The sequence below is a fragment of the Sturnira hondurensis genome, unplaced genomic scaffold, assembly GCF_014824575.4.
Source record: "Sturnira hondurensis isolate 20B ecotype Veracruz unplaced genomic scaffold, ASM1482457v3 Scaffold0020642, whole genome shotgun sequence".
NCBI lineage: Eukaryota > Metazoa > Chordata > Mammalia > Chiroptera > Phyllostomidae > Sturnira > Sturnira hondurensis.
Genome location: NW_028093273.1, coordinates 6,633,465 through 6,659,710, shown reverse-complemented (window position 1 = coordinate 6,659,710; position 26,246 = coordinate 6,633,465). Strand labels below are relative to the sequence as shown.

Genomic DNA, 26,246 nt, shown 5'->3' with positions numbered 1-26,246 from the left:
GTGGTCAACTTCATTGGTCAGTGGAAAAAGGCATTTTAAAACTTTACAACATCAGAATTGTTAAAATAAAAAAGACCTTACCAAACATTGAGAAGGATATGGGATAACTGGACTTTTCATGGGCAGCCGTTTTGGAGAGTAACTGGTACAACTGTGGAAAGTCTGTGACTGTACTGACTAAAGGGGAATGGATGTATATATGCCATGAGACCAGCAAAAGTACCAGAAGTGTCATCTGGGTAAGAATGTTTATAGAGCATAGTTTTGTAATCACCAGAAATTAAAAGTATTTTCAATATTTGATTAGAGGAGAATGAATAAAAAATTGTGATATAGTTATACAATTAAATACCATAGAGCAAAGGGAATAAAGAAAAGACAATAATACTTAAAATAATAATATACACAAAATATGGATGAAACTCATAAATATATTAAATGAAAAAGTGAAACACAATGCCTTATTCCTTTTTCACATACAAGTTTGAAGTTTTTGAACATATAACAAATTCTAGAGAAGGCCATAATAAACGTCTTTGTACCTAACACTCAAGTTTAATGAATATTACTTATGTCAGAACGCTTGTTAAAAAAGAAATAAAAAGACATAGGCATGTTAAAATACACGTACTCTATACCATTCACCATTTTCTCTTCTCCGGGTTAACCTTTATTCACATTTACTATGTGTCCTCAATCATGCTGATTATAATGTTATTTCATATGTGAACATTTCTACTACATATACTATTGTCTTGATGGTTAGTAATTTTTCCTAAGTGGCATTATGCTAATTCCTTAACACTGCTTTTTTGGTCAACAAGTTTTCTGGCATGTATTAGTGTTTATATATCTAGTTTGTTAACATTATATCACTTTTTATTCATTCCTCTGTTAATGGATAACTGAGTTGTTTTCAGTTTTTTATAACTTTTTAAAAATGTATTTATTTTTAGACAGAGGGGAAGAGAAGGAGAGAGGTAGAGAAAAATCAATGTATGGTTGCTGCTCCTGTGTCCCCCGCTGGGCCTACAACCCAGGAATGTGCCCTGACTGGGAATTGAACCCCTATCCTTTGGTTCACAGGCCTGCGCTCAATCCACTGAGCTACACCGGCTGGGGCTGTTTTCATTGTTTTATAGGACAAGCAACACGACAAGCATATGTATACCTCACTGCTGACGACACGATTGCGTTCCCTACACTTCATAACTGGGAAGGCACGGCATTGTCTGCCTTTCTTGGCTGCATCTACTTTCGTAGTCATCCTCAGTCTTTTTTCACTTTTCTAAGCACAATGTTCAGCTGAGATACATTTATATCTTCATACTATACCTTCACACACACATGCAAACACATAATGCTATAAGCCAAGATTTCACAAATAATACCTAATAATATGTGAAACACCTCAACAGGTTCCATATTGTTCCATTTTATTCTATTTCTATTCTATTATAGCTATTTTATTTTTTAATTGTCGGTCAGAACATAGCAAATTAGCTCCATAATTCACTGATGATTTTGACCTTAAAAGTGAAACACATTGCTCCAGACGTGTCTGGACCTTCAAAACCAAACACTTGTCTTACTGAGGCCTGACCTAATAGGAAACTTCTGTAACCCTCCCAAAGTTCAAAGTTCCTAGGGATAAAAGACGTCCAGTATCAGGGAATTCCAATCTTTGTTTACTCCTTTGGTGGACAGGGTTATATTTTTTCCTTTGTTGAGTCCAGGTCACAGGAGCAAGATAATTTATCAGAATGTTAATCTTTTACATTCTCAATCCCCTCCCCGATGTGTTAAGAAATGAAGTTTGCTCCTTCTCTTGTTACACACAGATAATTGCATCCATTTTTTAAGTGAAGTCCAGTGAGGATGCCTTCCTTTGACCTTTGCTCTCCACTTGCCCATTTTATTAACTTCATCAATTTGAAAAAAATGTATTTGTCTATGGGATGTTGGGGGTAGCTGAGTAGTGATAATAATAATATTTTCAGTAATTCAGTGTGTATGTGTGTGTGTGTGAGAGAGATGATTATTCGATCAATCTAGAGGTAAAGGGAAAACCATTTAGAACTCTCTCAAGATGCTTTAGTTAACCCGAGAATGTATTAGAAATACAAACTAAAACAATGATTTTATTGTCTGGATATTGGGCATGAAATCATGGAGAGATCTGGGGATTTCAGTGAAAGGCTGTTTTTTTAATATTATTTTTTCTTTATTTTTAAAAGATTTTATTTATTTATCTTTAGAGAGGAAGGGAAGGAGAGAAGGAGAGAAATATCAACGTATGGTGGCCTCTTGTGAGTTCCCTGCTGGGAACTGGCCTGCAACCCAGGCATGTGCCCTGACTGGGAATCGAACCCCAATCTTCTGGTTCGAAGGCCCAAGCTCAATCCACTGAGCTACACCAGCCAGGGCAAAAGGCTGGTTTTTTGATTCTCAATATACACCTTCTCTATAATGACAAGTACCTAAATGGAGCCTAACATGAAGAAGTGGGGAAAACACCTCACTGAAATCAGATGTTTTGCTAGAGTTTAGAGTTTTACGCAAAACCTTTCCTCTGTGAAGATACAAAATGTGTAAGAGACTCCATATGTTGTCTTCCTGGTTTGTTTTCTCTTCGCTATCAGGTCTACATTAAAGGAGTAGAAGTAAATATGATGTGGAAATGTAACATATAATGGTTGCTTTTAACCATCTTTTCTTCTTTCCTTCTCTTCCTTTACTTTCTTTGCTCTCTCTCTAAAGGAAATGGAGCTTATGAATCATCATCTTCTAGCAACAAGAGCAGTGAGTCATTTCTCTGGAGCTGTAGGGAGCTATAGTGCATGGCATTTCAAGCACATAAGGCATTTAACCCGTGATTGCCCCTTAGCCCTTCATGGTAACATATATGGTGTTTTATTTCCACGAATCCACTTGACATTATTGTTGTGTGGAAAAATACATTCCAACAGATTATTCACAACAACATTCATATATAATTAGTGACATTCTTTTCTTTTTACATTTGGGAATTTCATTTGCCTTTAGAGTTACAATTAGAATTTTGGGGAAAAGGTGTTCTCCTAACTTTATTTCCTTAATTCCCCCACAAGCACCACTTTTATTGTTGCTATAATAGGTTTACCAACACATTACAGATTCAAATATATAAAGCAATTCCCCTGGGCTTATTGTCCTGTTAACCACGAAAACAAGACAAAATGAGACTCTGTGTTTATTTTAGGTAGTTATGTTGTTTGAAAGGTACATGGGCTTTTTTCCTTTGTTTCATAAGAGTGTTACTGGGTAGAAATGTTCCATTTCATTATCAAAGTTAAGAATACAGATACAAATTGAGAAACAAATTTTGTGTAATTATCATTTTCTTTCTCACCTGACAAAATTAATGTGGTGTGAGAAAGCTGATTTACATCTGTCAATACTAATTTGCAACAATATCAATCAATTCATAAGTTAGTAGCTGATCAGTTCAACACATATGGTAGATGGCAAAAATATAGACATTTTCTTAAATATTTAGATTAGTGAGCATCCTACTTCAGGATAAGTTGATTTCATCGAATTTAGCATTGAGAATTTAGAGCGTATTATAAAAAAACCTGACAACCTAATCTTAAGAAAGTATTTTCACAGATTTTTCTAACCCTAACATTTATATAAATACCTGAGACATCTATGAGAAAAAGAGGAAAAGAACTTATCTCTGAAGTGGAGCCCGGACCGAAACACATGCTGAGGGAGAGGTCATACTTGTGCATAGTTCAATGGCAACATCATAGAATATTTTGTAAGATTGAAGAATAAAAATGAATCACCATTGAGATTATTAGAACATATTTCCTTTCCTTGCATTAGGTGGGAAATTTCTTACAGTACATGTTCTGTGACGGTTACTAGTCCATGAATTCTTTCAATTTATAATCTTAGTTTAGTGTTCAATTAGTCGAGAATGTCAAGGATCTCTTTGTATCGAAGTTTACATAAAATTGTTTTCTACAAATGAATTACTGTAAATAGACCCCTCTGCAGTGCCAATACTTATTTTGAGTGTCACGATAATCACATTTCGAGCACTTTGCTTAAAACTGTGGGTCAATCTAGAGTTTCGTTTCTTTTATATTTCTTGTTTATATCAGCAACCTATATCTAAAGCACCAAACGTCTTATTTTAAAAGCAGGAAAAATGCTAGTGAAATATAAATAGAAAATTATTCAGCACTGTATAGCATTAGAAGGTATAAATATACATTATTTCTAAACTGTCACAAGAATTTCAGTAGCTAGGCAGCCTGGATTATATTATCCCCATTTTACAAAAGTAGAAATAGGCTCAGAAAAATTAAAGACGTCTGTCCCCAAGATCACACAATGATAAGTGATGGAACTGAGATTCCAACTAAAAGGGTTTTTAGGAAAAGTTTTGCTCTGTGTTGTTTTGAAGTTTAAACATTTTTCATTTCAAACCTATTTAACTAAAAATAAAGCGTCAATCATTGGTATCAGGATTGGAGCACACAGTGCTGCAGACTTGAAAACCCACTGCATTCTACACCATCTGGAGAAAAAACTACAGACGGAAAAAGAAAATCTTCCCCTCTGCTTCCTTCCCAGTAGGCTGTCAACGATGAGTAGTTTTGCAAGACTTGTTTCACTTTGTTTCTTTGGACAAGGCTGAGCCAAGTATTTCAAACAAAAGTCAGCCAATTACTAACTGCTGGTTGCTGGGTGTGGTTTCCTTTCAACTTCTATAAAATCAGAAGCCCAAGGCTTCAGTTCTGCTGAGAAACTTTCAGAGAAGAATCTCTCTTTGGTTCTTTGGAAGAGGTGGGAAATAAAGGTAAGTCTTGGTTTTCCTCTGAGTTAGTTTTGGTAGTTTTGAAAACTTTTCCCAACATGATGTTACATGTTACTGCTTCTGTAGGATTTATCCCTAGTACTGTTTCATACGTTCTGATAAATCTTTCTGTAAAGTTACACTGTATATTTGTATTTTGGGAATCACAAATTGTAGTGTTTTGTTTCACATCATTAAGAAATATAATTTAAAAAATATTGTGTTTGCTTAGTAATGAATACTGGCTTGTTGGTGAGTTACCATGGAAAAGAAGCAAAGAATGTGTTTTCCTCTTATAAGTCATGAGTTTCCAGGAGCTGTGTGCCCCACATGGAAAACATGAAGTAGGGGGGGGTGCCCGTGGGGGAACCAGGGCAGGGTGGCTTTAAGGGAACTGTTTCCAAATAGCATGGTTGACATTCATTTTCTTTTGTAAGGAAAACCAAATAGAGTCAGACCTGATAGTGGTCTCCTGCCCTTTGTAATTAACACTTTGAAATGAATGTTATTTTTACTTAGGCTACGTAAATAAATAAGAGGATCTGTTAATTAATCATTTCATTTAAAGAGGGTGTGGACTCCTTCTTATTTCTGTAGTCTGTGCCATCAGCAGACTTTTTCAAGTGCTGATGTGCAATCCTGGGGCAAGGCAACAGTTTCTGAGGGCGTCAGATAAGTCATCCTTGGGAATGCCGGATGAGTCATCTAAAAGTCATCCTACTTAGAAGCGTCTTGCTTGTTGAGTGAGGTAATGGCCGCAAGACTCCTTAGAAAAGTGCAGAGCAAATTTAAAGTAAAGTTTTTACAGGTGTTGGGTATTTGCAAAAGTAATAGATTTTGAATCATAACCATATACCTGACTATTGTTCATTACAAATGTCCCTTCTAGAATTTTTCTCTTAGCCCATTTTGAATGTTAAATCTGATGGCTTAATTGTAACTTTTCAATGCTAGCTAATTAGGACAGATGTGTTTTTCTCTTGCCTTGTTTATGTCTGAAATTATGCGTAGACTTTGAAAAAGTAATATTCCCTCTGTCTTCATGAATGTATTTTGGTGGCCGGAGGAGAAGGCACATTGCAAAATGATTCAAATGTGGCAAAAGGCTGGTTTCATAATTTTGAAATGGCTTCTTCTCCGGAAGTTTGATACCACCTGAGCCCTGGGTGGTAACCACAGCTGGCAGCTAGCCAGCATTGGACTGATGTTGTCAAAATAGTCAGCTAGAGTCTCATGCTTATTAAATACTTTTTAAATCAGAAGATCTGCAAGCGGTGATTTCTGTATGTGACGTTAGCTTGCTGAGCTAGTTGTTCTTAATCCTCTCTAGACCCATTAATTTATGACTTACTTTAAAAAATGGAGCTAAAGCAATGAACTTATTTTCCAATGATAAAAGCACTTTTTGGAATAAATGGGTTCCCCTCTCTTTAAAATGAGGCAGATTTTTATCAGAAAGATCAGAACAAGTACAATTTATATAATACTTTCATGGTGCTGATTTTCTCCACTTCCATCTACTTGAGGTAAGATTTAAGTTTGGCACTTCAGAGCTAACATGCATTTTTGATACTATCTATTCCAATAGTCTTCTGTTTACAAATGAAGACCCCTAGAGAAGATGAATGTTTTCTAGAGGTCATACAATCAGTTAAAGAGAATCAAAATAGGGCTTATTTTTGTATCCTATAGTTATGGGTAGAAACATTGATTAGATCAGCATAGATTTTTTTCCTTAAATAATTAGCACTCACACACTATTTATTCATTTAGTAATGCTTGTTAACATTTTAAATACCAGGCATTTTGCCAGGGGCTGGAGGGACAGAATGAATTGTACCTCAGCATTGCCCTCATGGAACGCTGCTGCAAACACAGCTACTCAAAGTGTTAGTACGGAATGGTAGGGGCTGCTGTAGGGCTAAAGGCAGGATGCTTTGGGAGAGCCCAGAAGGTCACCCAATCCAGAGCTGAACGAATGAAGGCTTTCTGGGGGATGTAAAGAGGTCTGTGCTGAGTCCTCACTCAGAAGCAATGGTTAGACAAAGGGCCATAGGGGTGGATGAGAAAATCACATTCTGTGCAAAGGGAACACCCTATTCAAAGGCCTAGAAGCAAAACGGTTATGAGACTACTTTTCATAAAGTGGTTCTTCACAAGCTATGCCATTGTATAGCCTAATTGACTTCTCTCCCACGGGTAGGCGTGAAAAGGGCTTGTGAAATATATATTCGAGGAAAGAAACTGTGCCTAAGACAAAGCATTGAAATATAAGCTCCCTCTGGCTGTGGCGAAACCTGCCACAGCGTGTGTGGATTGGCTGTGAATGCATTTGATTCTCAACTGTGAACTGTTAGAAATAACAGTGATCTTGTCACTGTGCTTTTGCTCACTAGTTTAAATGAATACCCAATATTTTGGAATCAAAAGATGTGAATTTATGTATGCTTTGATGCTTGCAGCTAGAAAACTGCCCGAAAATAACACCGTTTTCTCAGGTAGAAAACTGCAGTCCTGACATTGTCCTATGCAAAGAAGAATCAGAGCTGCCACCAGGGTAGAGCTCCGACCCTCCACCGGGCCATCAGGAGGGCGGGATGGGCCACAGAACTCGGCTTCCTCTGTCGCTAATTCTGGAAGTCGCCTTTCATGAGGCTGGCAGAGATAGAAACAGAGATTTAAAAAAGCAAACTTTTCTTTTATGATAATTTCCAACCTTCAGAAAGTTGCAAAAATATTGCACAGAATTACCATGTGCTTTATACCCATTATAGCCCAACTGTTAACATTTTACCTCATTGGCTTTGTTATTAATTCTTCCCCTTCTACCCTTTCTATACAGTTATTTTTGCTGTAACATTTGAGAAAATACTGCAGATATGATATTCCTATATTTCTAAATAATGTATATGTTAAAAAATGAAGATACAACCATAGTGCAATTTTTAAAAAATCAACAAATGAACTTTGTTGCAACAAGCCTAACGTTCTCAAACTGTTCAATTGGTGCTATTGCTAATGTACCACTTCTGGGAATACCTTTTTCTTACATTTAGTAAACAGGAGCCCCTCTCTGACATCTCTGGCATACTTTTTGTGCACACTTACCTTATTGAATTCCTTGCTCAGTGAGATGGAGAGAGCTTTCTTATGACACATGAATATACCAAAAATTGCTCATGTCTAGAAAGCTACCCATTTATCCACAGATAAATGAGATTAATAGGCAGTGCAAGAGCACACATAATTCATTAACCAGAAGAAATCTGGAATATTGTTGATTCCCATATAGGTCAGCCTATGTATAAATGGCCAACTTCCTCTCCAAATGAGATGATGTAAAAGACTGAGATATACTTGGTTTCAGAGCTGTTTAGTAGCCAGATTAAATATATATTGAATCAAGGTAAGTTCTTAAAATAAACCCTTAAATACTTAGTATAAGTTCTAAACATTGTAACTCAAAAGAAAGACAGGAAAAAAGGAAATCTTTTGTGAACTCATAGACTTATTTAAATTATTTTCTGACTGTACAAGCCTATTTTCTGGACCAGACCCTTCTTCAAATAATAATAGTATCTGACATTTGTGTAACATATAGCAATTAGTAAAGCACTTTTGCATGCATTATATATTTACAGTTAAGCAAGTGTTACTTCAAATGACTGAATGTGTTCTATCAAGTACAAAATGCTGGTTTTCATGCAGAAGGTAGATATTGAACAGACAGAGTGGTTTGGCAGCAGTGTTTGGCCAAAATATTTTGCTTTGGAATTCTGAAGGAGTGTCGTAACTGCTGAGAGTTTCTGTTAAAACATGCAGTTCACTTTGGGCATTTAACTAACAGTACCTGACAATTCCTAAAATTCCTTTAGCGCAGTTTCTGACATCTGGCAAAAACCCTTGTTTCTTTAAGTTTTGTTAAAAGCTAGTGGATCTAATTTGGCTTAGTTGAGGTCCCATTTTCCTCTAATTGCTTCCCTGAGATGCAGTGCACTTAGGCTGCTTTTCTTTCCCAAGCCACACCAACTGCTTCAGACTGAAGTCTAGGTGCTCAGGCTGTGTTCCTAAGCTGTCTCCTCCACGGACACTGTTATGACAAATAAATTATCCAGTTGCTCTGTTTTTTCACTTTTGTGTTATGTAATTAGATAACATTTTCGAAGGCTTTCTCAAGTTTATTTTTTATGAAAGTGATGCCTTATGTAAGCATTTACTTAGCAGTGAAAAAATAGGTGAGGTATGGGAAAGTTTTCATGAAAATTTTTTGAAGTTATGAGTCTCGTTTTTGAAATTATAGTTGACATAATTCTTAATCTTTTATCTCTTTTGGAGTTTTTATTTTCTTATTGAAAAGAGTGGAGATATTTGAGCACCTAGTTCTATAACTGTGGAAAAGTACTTTTTTGAGGATTCATGAGTGATCACATTGCCCATTTTGAGAATTCTACTTCATGAAAGGCATGGATGAGACGATAGAGATGGAAATTTCAAATACTTGGAACCTTGCCAAAACTGCTAGAGATTTTGGATGTGCCAATTAAGCAACAGGAAAATGAAATTCTCTGCAGGCCAATGGCAATTGCACCCAATTGTCTGCAATAGGAAGTAAAACCTTGTGCAAAATTGTACATTACAACTTTACCTTAGGAAACAACTTTAAATTTTTCAGTTGCTGGGGTGGGAAGAGATGAAATAAGTATACAATGTATTGGTTCTTTTCACAGATGACAGAATAGTAGTTTGGGCTATCCACATAATAATTAAGTGGAGAAAGTTTCTGCTTTGAATAGTATTTCTCTCCTGTATTTAATCTCATTACCTAGAACTGCAGTTATTTTTCAGCAGGTGTGGATTGAAATACTTTGTCTGAACAAGCTGTTACAAAATCTGGTTACAGGTTTCACTTCTCATGAGTCTTTTAGCTTCCTGTCAAGAATCTGAAATGGGGTAGATTATCCTTCCATTTTGTCCCACTTGTGTTCATGAGAAGAATTTCCAGAGGGGAAAACAAGAGGATCTGGAGAGATTATCAGTCTAGATATTGAGCATAGGCTCCTGAAAACACACCCTGAGACAAGAAGGATCACTGGCAGCTTCTTTTGTACATAACACACTTCAGGTTTCCAAAAATATACATGGTTGATTCCATAAAATCACTCCTGAACCATGGTAGCAATTCAAGAAATTTCCTTTAACATAGAGTTTACCGAAAAGAGGGCAGCCATGTTGCAATTGCACCCTAATGCTTCCTGTTGGAGCCAAGCACCTGGTATAAAATAATCCATTTACCAGTTTTTTTGTGTCGGGTAGAAAAACTTGTAGCCCTGGTATTTTAAACAGCTCAGATAGGAAGAAATGGGAGCACTCTAAGTGCTGAAATAATTTTGTACCAAGTAGTGGAAAAAGATACTGAATTATTTGAGGGAGAAACAGCACCTGGATCTCTTTTTATGAATAGAGTTTTAAGTTTAAATCAACTACCGCAGATTGTTGCAGATTATTTTACCTGACAAATGTAAATATTATGCTTTTTTTTTGTTCCTGATACCAATCTATGGATCCTATATTGATTCTCTAGTGGCCTCACTAAATATTTCTAATCTTCCATCTTGCCCATCTCTCAACCATTCTCGGTGATAGAGGATGAGTAATATTTTTGGCACATAAATGGAATCATATTGCTTTCTTTTTAAAAACCTACTAATGTGCCCTGGCTGGTGTAGCTCAGTGGATTGAGCACGGGCCTGCAAACCACGCGATCGCGGTTCGATTCCCAGTCAGGGCACATGCCTAGGTTGCAAGCCAGGTCCCAGGGTGGGACGTATGAGAGGCAACCATACATTGATATTTCTCTCCTACTCTCCTTCCCCTCTAAAGATAAATAAATAAAATCTTAAAAAATATTTTAAAAAATCTACTAATGTTTTCCCAAAGCTTTAGTTGGGGACACATTTAAACTTCTAAGTTGGAGCTTCTGTCAACACTTTGTGTTCCAGTGAACTTCTTTCAGCTCCCCAAATATGAAGTGTCCCTTTGTTTTCTTCTAACTTTTCTGCCTAGTTAAAGGACTCATTTCAAGAGAGGCTCAGATCAGCCAGAACCTCCTGTAAGAAGTTTCCTTAGCTTTTGTGTTTTCCCACCGAGAGCACACATGAGCTTATGTTCACAGGAGGAAGGGATGAGTTTCTGATGTTTTTTGCACCCCCCAGTGCTTGGCGTATAGTAAATGGTCTGTAACTTTGGAGCAGTGAAGTGAATCACCAGCTTCTCTCTTCAGCCTATATGCTTTGTAGTAGTCATCTGATCTCTGAAAGTTTGGATTGAACATGCCAAGAATAAACCAGATTTCTGAGTGGAGGCACTAGGTTTCTGTTCAAGGGTAAGCCTCTGGTTTTAAAATCTTACATCTAGCATTTTATTATGCTTCTAAGAGTAACATCCTGGAAAGTAAAGTCAAGGCTACTCTATGTCTTGTGTATGTGAAGGAATGGAGTGGTGTATATATGTGGTGGATTTATGGTTTGTAAAAGCATCTGTTTTCTTTCCAGAAACTTCTTTAAAAATGGCAATGGTAACAGAATTCCTCAAGCAGGCCTGGTTTATTGAAAATGAAGAGCAGGAATATATCGTAAGTCAAATGATAATACAATAACTTGGTTAAACACTGAAAGAGAAATTAATAGGAGTGAATGGACATTAATTTTTTTCTCTCTCATCCACAGAATACCGTGAAAGGATCCAAAGGTGGTCCTGGGTCAGCAGTGAGACCCTATCCCACCTTCAATCCATCCTCCGATGTTGCCGCCCTGCAAAAAGCAGTAATGGTTAAAGGTAATTGTGTCTTTCCCAAACAATCCCCTCTTGCACATTTCAGAATGGCTGTTTGAATGGCTATTGAAAAACAGACATGGGCAGTGAAAAAAGTCTGTTTCATCTTGAAGATAAAGAGACTTTTTTTTTTGTCACACAAAGCTATATATCTTTTCTTATCATTTAAAAAATTTTGGTTAACTTTGTAGAATATCTGCTGCTACAACAGCTCATTTCTAGAGTAAACTCAACACTGAAACCAGTACCTCTGCTCACATTTAGGGTTTGAACTAAGATCAAACACTCTGACCCCGAGGTCCTGGGACAGTTTCCTCTTCCTTCTGCATTCAAATAAGGAGAATGTCATCCCAAGAGCTTCCTTTTGATATGTACTGTTGTATCTGTGTAATTCATATTTCTTGGTTTGTTAAGGACTTCATTCAGAACATCTTGATAATGAATCATTTAACGTCAGTTATTGATGGGCAAAAAATTATTTTAAGTGGCAAGCTTCTGACCTGACCAGATAGCTCAGTTGGTTAGTGTCTTCCTAACACACCAAGGTTGTGGGGTTTGATCTTCAGACAGGGCACATAAAAAAAGAAACCACAAAATGCATACATAAATGGAACAACAAAAATCAGGGTCTCTCTCTCCCTCTCTCTCTTTCTCTCTCTTAAATCAATAAGTAAAATAAATAAAATACAAGGCAAGCCACCCTTTATTTCCAGGTGTGGATGAAGCAACCATCATTGACATTCTAACTAAGAGAAACAATGCACAGCGTCAGCAGATCAAAGCAGCTTACCTCCAGGAAACCGGAAAGGTGGGTTGGAGTGGTAAATTTAGATATTTAATTTTAGTTGTACTTGTATTAAATATGGATTTTGAAGCATGGTTACTTAGTTCTTTTAGTTTCTAACACCATTTTCCCATTACAAATGAGATTGGGATTGCAGTATTTATCCATTTGATTGCAATCAAATCAGTTCTGGCAAATTGACTGATTTCATACATTGGTTGTATTGGTGTAAATTCTTGGCAGATGTGGTGTTCTCTATTGAGATGTCTTTAATTTCAACATAACAAACATCGAGATTATTATTGGCAATAAGGATGTGTTCTGAGTGAAATGTGTCTTCTGCTAAAATTTAAAATGAGTTTTTGTATGCCTAAATGCAAAGTTTATATATATATATATAATTCTGCAATTGATGTAAGAAATGTCATAACCTGTAGGGAATTTTTATTAGTTTATCTGAGCCAAACTAACAACAATTGCCAGGAAGCAAAATCTCAACAGTTTTGTAGCTTATTTTATACATTAGAATTGAAGAAGGAGGCCTAAGGATTCAGTGGTTTAAGGGGTCAGAAGAAGGCAAAACAGGAAAATCTCTGGGATCGGATAAAAAGTAAAATGAAGAGACAGACTTCTTTTTCACTGGTGGGCACAGGATAGTTAACAACTAACATTTACAGCACATAGAGATGCTGGGGAATGAGATAACTCTGAGGGGTCTGGAGAAGATTACTCTGACATTTCGAAGGTATGTTATCTTAGATGCAAAAGTCATTACACAGGCTACTTTAGGTCAAGCTTGACCTTTGTCCAGGAAGCTACAGGCCTAGGACCTGACTACCTGCCATGACCTGTTGGTAGTTAGAAATTCTTATGTTCAGACCATCCTATGTGCTTACTTTCTGCCTCTGAATGTGTAGGGTCATCCATGCAGGCCTCACCTGAGCTTGTCAGGTTTAGTATGTGGCCTTTTTTTGTTTTGTCTACATTACTTTAAAAGTAAGCTTTATTTTTTCATGCCAAATACAGATAGTGATTTTTTAAAAATACAGTCAAAAAACTATGTCAATGTCTGATAAGAGTGCTATTTGAACAGTACAAACCTCAAAGTCTGGAGAAATTGTTAATACATTGTGAATTTTTTCAGTATTCTTACCACTGTTTTTATTAATAGACAACCCTATGATTTGAGCTTTGTGGCTTCTCCCCCTTATAAAATATTGAGAACCCTGTTCTTGAAGAAGTTATCAATGAATTCAGTCAAATGTCATTCTAATTACTCTAAAGGATAAAGATAACGTTCTAACTATCTGGTGTCTTTCATATGCAAAAGCAGCAGCTCTAAAGATGGTTGGGTTTAGGAATCAGCAGTAAGATGATCTAAAGGTCAGGTAACCCTGCAGTGCTGTGTAAGCCAGCATGTTAATTATTATAAACTCTAATTCTAATTTCTTTGTTATAGCCCCTGGATGAAACTCTGAGGAAAGCCCTTACAGGTCACCTTGAGGAGGTTGTTTTGGCTCTGTTAAAAACTCCAGCCCAGTTTGATGCTGATGAGCTCCGTGCTGCCATGAAGGTAAATCACCTGATTTAAGCACAACTCTTTTACTGAGAAGAATGTGTAGGTCAAGTCCACTAGTACCCTCAACATCTAGTACAGGACCTGTCAATTAGTGGGAATAAGATGCACGAGTTAATTAATGAATGTTGGCATTCATAGCTGTGTTATTTCTGCCTTCATCAACATGTTACTCTGTGTCATACATCTCACTTTGAAAAAAATAGTTTATTATTTTTTTATTTTTTTACGTTTTTATTTATTTATTTTTAGAGGGCAAGGCAGGGAGAGAGAGTGGGAGAGAAACATGAATGTGTGGTTGCCTCTCTTGTGCTCCCTACTGGGGACTCGGCCTTCAACCCAGGCATGTCCCTGACAAGGAACCAAGCCAGCCACCCTTTGCCTTGCAGACTGACACTCAATCCACTGAGCCACACCATCCAGGACATATATCTCATATATCTCAGGGCATAAATTTGTATCTTTGTTAAAAATATTGGCTTTACACCCATTTTGTTTCTAGAGCAGTATACTAATAGAGCCAAGTGTAGTTACTAAATATTGTGGGGAAATTTACTAAATGCCAGATTCCAATGAATTTTGGGACACATAAACTAGTTAATGCTCTCAAATGAATATTTTCCTACATTTCTTCTTTTCTTCTCTTTCAATTCAGGGTCTTGGAACTGATGAAGACACTCTGAATGAAATTTTGACCTCAAGAACTAACAGAGAAATCAGAGAAATTAACAGAGTCTACAGAGATGGTAAGTTTCCATGTCCAGCAGTCCAAGTGCTTTAGTTGACAAAGGAAATCTGATATGTGCTTCTCTTAAAATTGAATGTGAGTTTAATTATGGGGGCTTTGGAAACTCTGCATTCTAAAACATTTCTTTATTGTTTGGCACAAGTCTACTGTAATCACGCACTGTTACGGAATAGCATTCGAGTTGCTAGCTCGCTCGTAAGGGAGACGACGTCCAACCCTCCTCAATTTGCACTTCAGTCAAAAATGTCTAAGACAAATGGCCGTGTGCTATTGTAAGAGAAAACTCAATTCAAGGCATTGAATTCGAAGAATTTTCTAAAAGTATTTTCTAAAAACATTTCCTATTAAACTGAGATTTATTTCCTTAAAATATTCTGTTGCTTTTATTTTAAAAAGATTAAAAATGTAAAGTTTCCAAAATAAACAAAAAAAAATACTCTCCATTTGTCCTTGAAAAAGTAAAGAGCTAGGTGCTTATCATCCTGTGACAGAAACTTTTACCATTATGAAATTTGCCATTATGAACATAAATGACTCACGTATTCTTTACCTCTAGTTGGATCCATAGGGATGAAAGGCCAGCCATGGTTCATTGTATCTATTCAGTGAAATATCTCATTTAAGTGACATGCTCAGCACTGTAAAGCAGATGGCTGTAAGTGGGTCTGAGCAGTGCTGGGTCTTTCACTGTGTTTCTTTTCTAGTTTCCCAAGCCGATATGTGGCACCAGAGGGGGCCTTTCTGCTCGATTTTCATCCCAAGCACAGAGAATAAAACAGCCCTTGCATATTGTTTTCAGAGCAGTTTAATACAAGAATCAGAGTAAAGAAGCTTTCAACCTCATTTTCTGTACTTAGCTTATTACCAGTATTTATCTTAGATTTGCTTATGAATGATAATAATTGAGAGGGGACTTATTTTTAGTCTTTTGTTCAATAAAACATAATTTGTGAAGGTAAATATCCATATTTCCCCATTATACCCAAGATACAGTCCAATGATAGCTTATGAAATTGCCCCAACTTCCAATTAATTATAAATTTAGTTAATTTTTCCTAATAGAGCATTATTTTGCATAGTTAAGTAAGCATGTTTACACAAATAAAATGTGAAATCTATATATGCATATGTATGTACACACAATTAAATTATATTAAATACATATGATTTTTAAAGTACATAAATAATCTGTGTTTAAACAAGTACCTCTGGTTTGTTCTTTTACATAAGTGTTCTATTCATCACCTTGCTGAAATTCTGGCATGTTTATTCAGAATTAGTCATTTAATACTTATGCTATTCACATTATATTAGCAAAAGCTCTATGACCGTAGGTTTTTATTCACAATACTATATAAATTGCTTTTATTGCTGTAGAGGATACAAATTTGATGATCTAAAGTTTTACTTGCTTCAAGATCACTATTTTTATTTTAAAAAGATAATATTTTGAAATGCATTTCATGAGTCATTGAACATCTGACATTACTTATTTTAAGCCAATGCATATAGAAATATCAGATATTATAATTATCACTATTATTTATCATTAATTTACTGAAAATATATACTTATCTTATTTTTCAGAATTGAAGAGAGATCTGGCTAAGGACATCACCTCGGATACTTCTGGAGATTATCAAAAGACTTTGCTCTTTCTTGCTAAGGTATAACTCAGATGGTTCGGGAAATGCCTCTTCTCTTACGAAGAGTAAGATTTTAGATTTCCTCTCACTCAAAAAATGAGCAATTAACTCTTTCTCGAAGAATATTACTCATTTGATTTTCAGGTAATTAAGCGAATCATGTGGTCACGTGGTAGAAAACAACTTAACAAGACAATGGGATTGTTTTTTTCAGGGTGACAGAGATGAGGATCTCGGTGTAAATGAAGCCTTGGTTGATTCAGATGCCAGGGTAAGCAGTCTTTCTCGATCACATTCCCACCTCCAACAGTCCTAGCTCCGGTGAGGCTACCGCCAGATGACCCCACGCAGGGAAGTCTAAAATGCTTCAAGAGGCCAGGGACACCTAATGTTCCTTCTCTGAATGATGTGCACTGTTCTGGGCTTGAGCAGTCCAAGAAAAACTGTAGTCTTGATGTTTTCTATAGATCCATTATTCACATGGTTGAGAGGATTAAGAGAGAACAATGAGAATTTCATATGTAATGACTAAGAATTGTTATGTTGAGAAAACTGATTTTTTATTTTACTAGGAAAGGAAATGTATTTTTATTAAGTCAAGTGAAAAGAGTAAGCACATTTAACATTCTTTTAATAGTGAACATTGGAATGGTTTGCAGATAAAAGTTTATGTTGTAAAAATACTATGACAATGATATTATAATTACAGAAAAGTTACAATAATATTTATATACTTTCAAGTATATATTTTATGTAATGTCAGTGAGTTTGCTGGTTATTAATACACCAATCCATTGGTAACATTAGAAAAAGTGTGCCATTTTGGGTCAGGAATTTCTGTTTATAAAAAGATTATTTTCATATGCCTTCCTCTTGGAATAGCATCTCTATAAATTCATCACACTGACTCAGTAAGAATAGAAACTTATTTCTCCATCCTCCTTCTCTTCACTGTAACAGTACATTTTCTACGTTATCTTGCACATAAAATAGGCATTCCCTAAGTTTTTTGCTGAATAAACACATATATATCATATCAGTTTGCTTAAAAAATCTAAAATAAATTCTTATGTCCAATGGAAGTTTCATCATTTCAATAGAAATTAAGCAAGCATACAAAAGAGTATTTGAATAATTGTCCATAATAAAAAAATTTCGTATTAGCTTGTGACATTTCTGAATCTGCTTCTCATGTGAAGACTATCAGGGCTCTTCGATGTATATTTGCGGCAGCTACATGGATTAGTGTGACCCAAGAGGATGTCAGCAATTAAGGTTTCAAAGTTAACAGACCAACTTGTGACAATAAGGAGGGGACTATGTTTTTACTTAGAAAAAAGGAAAATCTACACTTTAGTAAGGTTAAATTATTTATCTAAGATTACAGAGTTATTAAGTTGCAGAGTCAAAACTTAAACCTAGAAATTCTAACATCAAAATTCAAGACCTAGGTTATGGTTGACTTATTGATTTTTTAATACCATTTGTTGGTAAGTACCTTGAACAATGAAAAGAAAATCAGAAAGGCCCTTGGAGTTGTTTTAGTACAGAATATATTCTTAAAAATATTGAATTCATCAAACATTTCTTTTTCAAAGATATACTCAGTCTCTTATGTTTGCAGGGTACTTTGAGTGGCACTGTGGAAGGTACTTGACAAACAAAATCAGGTCCCTATCTTTAAGGAACTTTCAATCTTGGCATTGTCTACTCTGATCCTATTGGATACAAAGCAGCTTCCTAGGAAAGCTTTGAAGAGATCTAATATTCTCGTGCAGACATCAGGTCAGCAGGTAATCAAGTGTTTATTTTTCTTTCTTGACAGGCATTGTATGAAGCCGGAGAAAAGAGAAAAGGGACCGATGTGAACGTGTTCCACACCATTCTTACCACCAGAAGCTACCCCCACCTTCGCAGAGGTGAGGAGGCAAAAATGTTTCCTGGAACTTGTTCATAGAAGATGCAATTTTTTTGAGGATAAATAAGAGAAAGGAAAGAGAACAGTCTTAATCAGCAGGATCACTTCTGCACCAAATGAATATCGCAGAGTGCCCCTGGTCCCTTAATAATCTTTGTGCATTTGTCCAACCTTGTGTAATGATCATTTTATACTATCTGAAACACCTTTGTGACTTTGGTATGTAGAACATTATTTCACTATTTTCACTATTTCTTCTCCCCCAAAATATTTGGAACAAATGTGACAAAATCTACACATACAACAGGACAAATGAAATTACAATGAAGGAAAGCAAACAACTCAGGACTAAGTGAAAAAGTGTATTTAGCTGCTCCAGAAACAAACACCAAAAACGGTTCTTGCCTTTGAGCACAAGATTTAGCTCTGAGCAGCTAGAAGCCATGGCAAATGGAAAGTCATGATGACTTTAAGATACAGTTCATTATCTTATAATAACATACTGATTTATAATGTTAAAATTAAGAGAACCTTAAAGCACAAAATTTTATATAAGGAAAGATCCATTTGCTATGGCACTTAGCTCCGATGTACCAGGTGTTATGATTGTCAGTCATATGCCATTTCTAATAAATGTCAACACTTGCAAAAATTTCCCCCACATATACAAGAGTGCCAGAGTAGCCATGTGAGCTACATTCCCAGGGGAAAATGTAGTCTCCAAGATATGCTCAGTTGAGTAACCAGCTTTAAAACTTGTGTTCTGAAGTTCAGGCATCCCAAGGAGTCCTTTGAGTCAGTTCCCCGACTTTACTAATGTTTGCTAAAAATAAGATGCATTCTACATGTCTCAGTTTAAATGTCATATTCAGTGTTTCAGAGATACACCAAGTACAGTCAGCACGACATGAACAAAGTTCTGGAACTGGAGATGAAAGGCGACATCGAGAAATGCTTCGTAACAATCGGTATGCAGTCCTGCAGAAAGAAGAATTTTCTGTATGAAAATTGTATAGTCATTGCTGTCCCATAATTTAAAAAACAAAATAGAACAAGACAAAAGGCAAAACTCAGATATAGTTTATCTGTGCTTCAGACAGTGGCAGCCTGGAAGATAATGGCAATGTAAGATAACTAGCTAAATGACCTTAACTAGATAGTATTCACTTTTTAAAAAAGATACGCAGGTGGAAAATGCTTTATTTGCCCCCTACTTATGCCAAGTGATGCACCAGGCTGGACATAGCACAGAGGAAAGTCAGCATGGTCATTAAGAACATGGGATTTGGAATGAGAGACAGAATCAAATTCTGGTCTGTCACTTGACAATTGAATAATCTTAGGCAACAGCAGAGAATTTGATTCAGTAGTTCTCTTGTAGCTTCTGACAATGCCTTTAAAACGAAAAGATATTAAAGCTCTCTTACATTATTCAGATGCCTAGTTAGGTCTGGGGACCTGCACTCTAAAGCAATGCTTCTCAAATGATAATGTGCATGTGAAGCCCTTGGAAATTTTGTTAAAATGCAGACTGATTTTACTAGGTACGATGTGGAGCCTGGGGTTCTGCATTTGTAACTAGCTCCCAGCTAATGTCCATTCTTTTGTCCATGGATCACACTTTGAGTAGCGACCTGGAGAAGCTTCCTAATTGACACACCTGTTCGTGTTTAATTTGGCAATTGCCTTTTACAACCTGTGCTTTTTTGCACTTATTTTTTTTTCTTACTACAACGTGAAAAATGTATTATATGCCAGCATGGCCTTTAATACCAACTGGTTTCCTTACTTCTGAGAAGAGTACACTCAGGGTAGCATGAACTGTAGAAGCTGCTACTGTTTGTATTTACGATAACAGGAGATAGGTGTTGGTGTCAGAAGAAAGAACATTCAAAACCACCATCTCATACATCAATATCCCATACTGAGAAGGGGGGATGAGAAGTGGGTGGAGAATAGAATCTTGTTTGCAAAACTCTGAATCTCCTATTTCTTTCATCTGTATCTCTTCCTTTGTGGTAAATATATCAACTAAAATGTGCCTCTCTTGCAGTGAAGTGTGCCACAAACAAGCCAATGTTCTTCGCTGAGAAGCTTCATCAGGCCATGAAGGTGAGATTCCGCTTACATAATTTGTTTAGGGGAAAGATTATTGTCAGTGGAGAGACCATAAAGCCTCAGATTGTTTGAAAATCATACAAGTATTAATACTGGGTTGGCCAAAAAGTTCATTTGTTTTTTTCCATCAGATGGCTCTAGCTGCACTTAGTTGTCTTTTACTTCATTCAAAACAATTTTGTTAGATTGTATTGTGACAACTGTCATATCAGTGTGCATTAAAAAAAATCTCACCAAAATCGGTGAATTTTTGTGTAGCCATTTTAATATTGAAGATGGAAGAAAATAAGCAGTGTTTTTGGCATATTATGCTTTATTATTTCAAGAAGGGCAAATGAAACACAAAGAGATTTGTGCAGTGTCTGGAGAAGGTGCTGTGACTGATCGAATGTGTCAGAAATGGTTTGTAAAATTTCATGCTGGAGATTTCTCTCTGGAGATGCTCCATGGTCAGGTAGACCAGCTGAAGTTGATAGAGATAAACTGGAGATATTAATTGAGGACAATCAACATTCTGCCACATGGGAAATATCTGACATACTCAAAATATCCATGAAAATAAAGTTATTGGTGAAAATAAAAAATATATCTTTAATTTTATTTTATGCAGAAAAAAACATGGATTTTTTGGCCATCCCAATATTTTCCCATTAAAAGAATCACTGTTGCATTCAATGCAAGAGGCTAGTACACTTCCTTCTTAGAACAAAATGGTTGGATTTGTTATATTTTTATAGCCAAGATGGTAAGGTGAGCTTGTAGGTAATTTGTGTGTTACTCATGATTTGCATAAAACCTGAGTCAGCACAGGAAGGGTGATATAATTTCTCTTTAAATGTGTGATTTTGGCAACCTGTTTCTGCTAAGGTTGTAAGTTTTACTATCTCCCCCTTTTTAAGTTTCATTTGTGCTTTATTATTCTGTCTTCCATGCCATGCATTGATATATCATTCTAAGCTTGTAACATGTTCCAAGGTTAGCGAACTGGAAGGTGTTATTAAGCTGTATTGAGATATACTTCAACCAATTTAACTTTATTCTCTAGCTCTCATCGTATATTATACCACCTGTATACTTGTAGTGTGAAGGTTAGGAAGTTGTCTTTTTTATTCCCTTAGCAACTCCAAAATAAGGAAGTCTTTAGAGAGGGATCTATCCATTCAATTAAGAGGAAAGAGTCCTTATGAAATGATAGGCATTGTGCTATTATGTGGTAGGCAGTACAGCCCCTTAACCCATGGCTGCTCTTATTTAATGGGCTAATTCGATGGGTAATGATGAATACTTGGTATTGTCGAAGAGTAGAAGACTGTCCAGTATCCCAGACTTTGGATATCAGTGTAGCCTTGTTCTCAGCTACACTAAGACCTGTGAATGAACAGGAATTTACCTTCTGCAGGGACAGAAGAGATGGGGGAATAAAGGAAGGTTGAGGAGACCCTTGAAGGATTTTAAATAGATGAATTAGATAATCAGATTTGCAATGTAGACAGTTTACTTTATTAGTGACTATTGCATAGAGAAAGGAAAGACTGGATGGTGGAAAGCCAAGTTGGAGATTGTAAAATCTCTTAACATACTGCCAATGTAGCAACTGGGTTCTTGACATTTTATTATCACCTGTGTAAAGTGCATTTGTGTGTGTGTGTGTGTGTGTGTATTTTATTTTCTCTATAGAGGCTCTATGGGTGAACAAATAAGCTTCACATTCAGACCCGTATCCTGCTTTATTAAGAGTACGCTCTGAATATGAGACACCTAACCCTCATTTGTTTTGGACAGGGTTTGGGAACACGTCATAAGACACTGATCAGGGTCATGGTTTCCCGTTCTGAAATTGACATGAATGACATCAAAGCATGCTATCAGAAGCTGTATGGCATCTCCCTCTGCCAAGCCATCCTGGTATGTCGTGATTTTCATTATGCTACCCCCATAACTAATCATTCTTTTTGCAACTTCTTTGAAGGGAAAGGCTGACTTACTACATCTGTCAATTTCATATGTAAAATTAATTTGTTATATTAGGATATATAATTTATAAGTAAATTTTACTTTCACTGGTATAATCTACTAGTCAGATCTGTAGTGAAAAAATACTCAAATTATTCAGCAGTCACAGAAACATTTAGTTTCTCATACATGAATTTAGCAACCAAAATATTTTTACTAGGGAGATATACAGTAATTTGTTTTGTACTGAATATTGATCAGCAGGTTAAAAACTTGCAGTCTAAGTATGTCCTTAATTTTCTTATATGTAAAATACGTAAAATGCATGTTCATGTGGTCTTATTATAATGCTAATAAATAAAAATAAAGTCAAGTCAGGGTTTCAAAGTTATTGAAAGATAGGTGACTATCTCAATTCAATTTGTTCTTTATGATGAATAACTAAAATCTATCGAGAAAATCACAAGCTTATACCTTTCTCTGGCGAGTGAGTCAGACGTTCCTCAGGAATGTTGGGCTCTCCTCACTTGACTCTGAGTGATATCTCATTCTTGGAAAACAATCACTCTAATGCATGACACAGTCAACTCAGAGAAGTTTACGATCTGAATTTTGGCAGGTGTTGCATTTCTATAGTAATCCATATACAAATATCAGTTATCTGCCATATGAGTGATATTATTTAATTAAATAGAGAATATTCTTATCAAAAATCCTAGATATTTGACATACTGTGATGTGTGTTCTACAACTCTTAAGCCCATTAATATAAAAATTATTCTATAATTTAGAAATACTTTATATCCATTGTGGTTTCAGGTAACATTAAATATCTCTGTTTTTAATCAACAGGATGAAACCAAAGGAGATTACGAAAAAATCCTGGTGGCTCTCTGTGAAGGACAGTAACTATTCCTGTGATGACGTCAAACTTTTTGATCAGGAGATTTTTTTAAGTCATATCTTCTCATGCCGTATTATAGATTTCAATAGGAAAGTTTAAAGCAGGGGTAGTCTAGCTAACTGCTTTCTGAAAACTATAGCCTATAAGTCATTTTTATATCACAACTCTGTATAACAGAGATAAGCTTTAAAATATATATGTTTACCCTAAACTGTAAAACCCCATAAATAGGTTGCTCTGGTAACATTACCTAAGAAATATGTTTATGTAACAGAAAATAAAGTGATTTTACAGAACTATTGGTATGTTACTGGTTTTTCTCTTCTGATTTTCTTCTGTGTGTAATGCAGTAATTTAATTTGATACCAAGGGACAGGAGTTGGAATGCTAAATTATAATCATTTAATGAAATAGATATTATATATTAAATTAAAGAAAATACAGAGTTAGAAAATAGACTTCTTACATTTTATTATCTTGGTACAGATTACTGAGAGGGTTGCTGTCTTATAATGGACTTATTGCCTTAGCATTGTAACAATTTGACATTCTGCTTTATTTTGTGAATTAGTATAAAGGCAAAATGGCAACAGCAATAAAAATTTCTCACTTTTTAAAAACGATGGTTGTATGTTTACTTTTTAAGAAAACGTCAAAGTGTTTTCCAGAGTGGCTATATCATTTTACTTTTTTTTCTCAATAAAACTTTTATTTATTTATTTTTATTTTTAATATTTTATTGATTATACCATTACAGTTGTCTCATTTCCCCCCTTCATTCACCTCCACCCTGCACACTCCTGCCCCCCATTTCTCCCCTTTAGTTTATGTCCATGAGTCACAAGTTCTTTAGATTCTATATTTCCTATACTATTCTTGCCCTTCCCCCTGTCTATTTTCTCCCCACTGTCTATGCTACTTATTCTCTGTACCTTTTCCCCCTCTCTCCTCCTCCCACTCTCCTATTGCTAACCCTCCATGTGATCTCCATTTCTATGGTTCTGGTCCTGATCTAGCTGTCCTAGTTTGCTTTTGTTTTAGGTGTGGTTAATAACTGTGAGTTTGCTGTCCTTTCACTGTTCATATTTTTTATCTTTTTCTTAGATAAGTCCCTTTAACATTTCATATAATAAGGGCTTGGTGATGATGAACTCCTTGAATTTGATCTTATCTGAGAAGCACTTTATCTGCCCTTCCATTCTAAATGAAAACTTTGCTGGATAGAGCAATCTTGGATGTAGGTCTTTGGATTTCATGATTTAAAATATTTCTTTCCAGCCCCTTCTTGTCTGAAAGGTCTCTTTTGAGAAATCAGCTGACAGTCTGATGGGAACTTCTTTGTAGGTGACTGTCCCCTTATCTCTTGCTGCTTCTAGAATTCTCTCCTTCATTTTAATCTTGGCTAATGTAATTATGATGTGCCTTGGTGTGTTCCTCCTTGGGTCCAACTTCTTTGGGACTCTCTGAGCTTCCTGGATTCCCTGAAAGTCTATTTCCTTTGCCAGATTGGGGAAGTTCTCCTTTATTATTTGTTCAAATAACTTTTCCACTTCTCACTCTTCCTCTTCCCCATCTGGTACCCCTATAATTCGGATGTTGGAACGTTTAAAGATGTCCTGGAGGTTCCTAAGCCTCTCCTCATTTTTTTGAATTCTTGTCTCTTCATTCTTTTTCTGTTTTGTCATGTTTTTTCTTCCTTTTGGTCCACTCCATTGATTTGAGTTCCAGTTTTCTTCCCATCACTCTTGGTTTCCTGTGCATTTCCCTTCATTTCACTTAGTTTAGCCTTCATTTGTTCCTCTAATTTGTGATTAATATCAACCAGTTCTGTGAGCATCCTGATCCCCAGTGGTTTGAACTGTGCATCTGATAGGTTGGCTATCTCTTGGTCTCTTAGAAGTATTGGCTCTGGGGCTTTGAGCTCTTCTTCTTCTTGAGCCATAATGTTTTAGTCTGTTCGCGCCTGTAATGTATGAGGGGCAGAGCCTTAAGTGTTCACCAGGGCTGGGCAACCCAGTGGCTGGGTTGTGACGCTATATGTGGAGACAGGGTCAGAGAGGGGCAATGGCACTTGTTCCACTCTCTCTCTCGGATTTCAGTTCCCTCTGCTGCTTCCCACAAGCAAATTGGGCCCTTCTGGTGCTGGTTCCCAGGTGTGTGGGCTTGTGCATTCTCCAGGATCGTGTGGGTCTCTCCAACAAACTCTGTGAGCCTGGGAGCCTCTCCCAGCACCATTACCCCAGAAAGTTTTTCCAATCGGTGCTTTTAGGCTTTAATTCCCATTGTTGGGGCCCTGGTTTGTGTGGTCTGTCTCACTGCTCACTCCTTTACCTGGTTTATCTGTGCGAAAATGTGTGACCATGGTCAGCTGCCTTGTGCCCTCACTGGGTCCACCCATTGCCACCCCACATCTGGGATCTGCCAACTGCTGCCTGCACGCCAGGGTCAGTCTTGCCAAGTTTTTCTGAGCAACCCTGCTCAGCCAGACACTGACTCCGCCCCTCTTACCAGTCTGGCTGAATGTTTCGTTGTTGATGGACTTCTGTACAGTTCAATTTTCTGTCTATTTTAGTTGCATTTTTGTTACTAAAACTTTGTTATCTTTAAACTTGATTATGCGAGGAGGCACAGTATTTCCACCTACACCTCCATCTTGGCCTGAAGCCCCCCATTTTACTTTATTCACAATAAGCATACAAGTGATCTACTTTCTCCACAATGTTACCAGCATTTATTATTGCTGCTATTTTGTAGTTTGCCACTGTTTTTTTATTGTTGAGTTTTGAGAATTCTTTATACATCCTAGATACTAGTGTTGTGTCAAATATGTGGTTTTCAGTTTTCTCTCAGTATGTAGCATGTCTTTTTATGAGCCATGTATTTTTATGTAGAGTCTTTCGCAGAGCCAGCATATTA

General features: G+C 36.4%; 1 protein-coding gene across 1 annotated transcript; it reads left to right on the top strand.

Annotated features, from left to right (window-relative positions):
• Positions 1-4,752: 4,752 nt before the first annotated feature.
• ANXA1 (annexin A1) lies at positions 4,753-23,626 on the top strand. Its single transcript, XM_037030331.1, has 13 exons — positions 4,753-4,855; positions 11,404-11,483; positions 11,578-11,686; positions 12,397-12,491; positions 13,927-14,040; positions 14,699-14,789; positions 16,379-16,458; positions 16,652-16,708; positions 18,263-18,356; positions 19,228-19,323; positions 20,409-20,467; positions 22,256-22,378; positions 23,279-23,626. The coding sequence occupies exons 2-13, from the start codon at positions 11,418-11,420 to the stop codon at positions 23,333-23,335; spliced, it is 1,041 nt and encodes a 346-aa protein (XP_036886226.1). The 5' UTR covers positions 4,753-4,855; positions 11,404-11,417; the 3' UTR covers positions 23,336-23,626.
• The last annotated feature ends 2,620 nt before the right edge of the window (positions 23,627-26,246 follow it).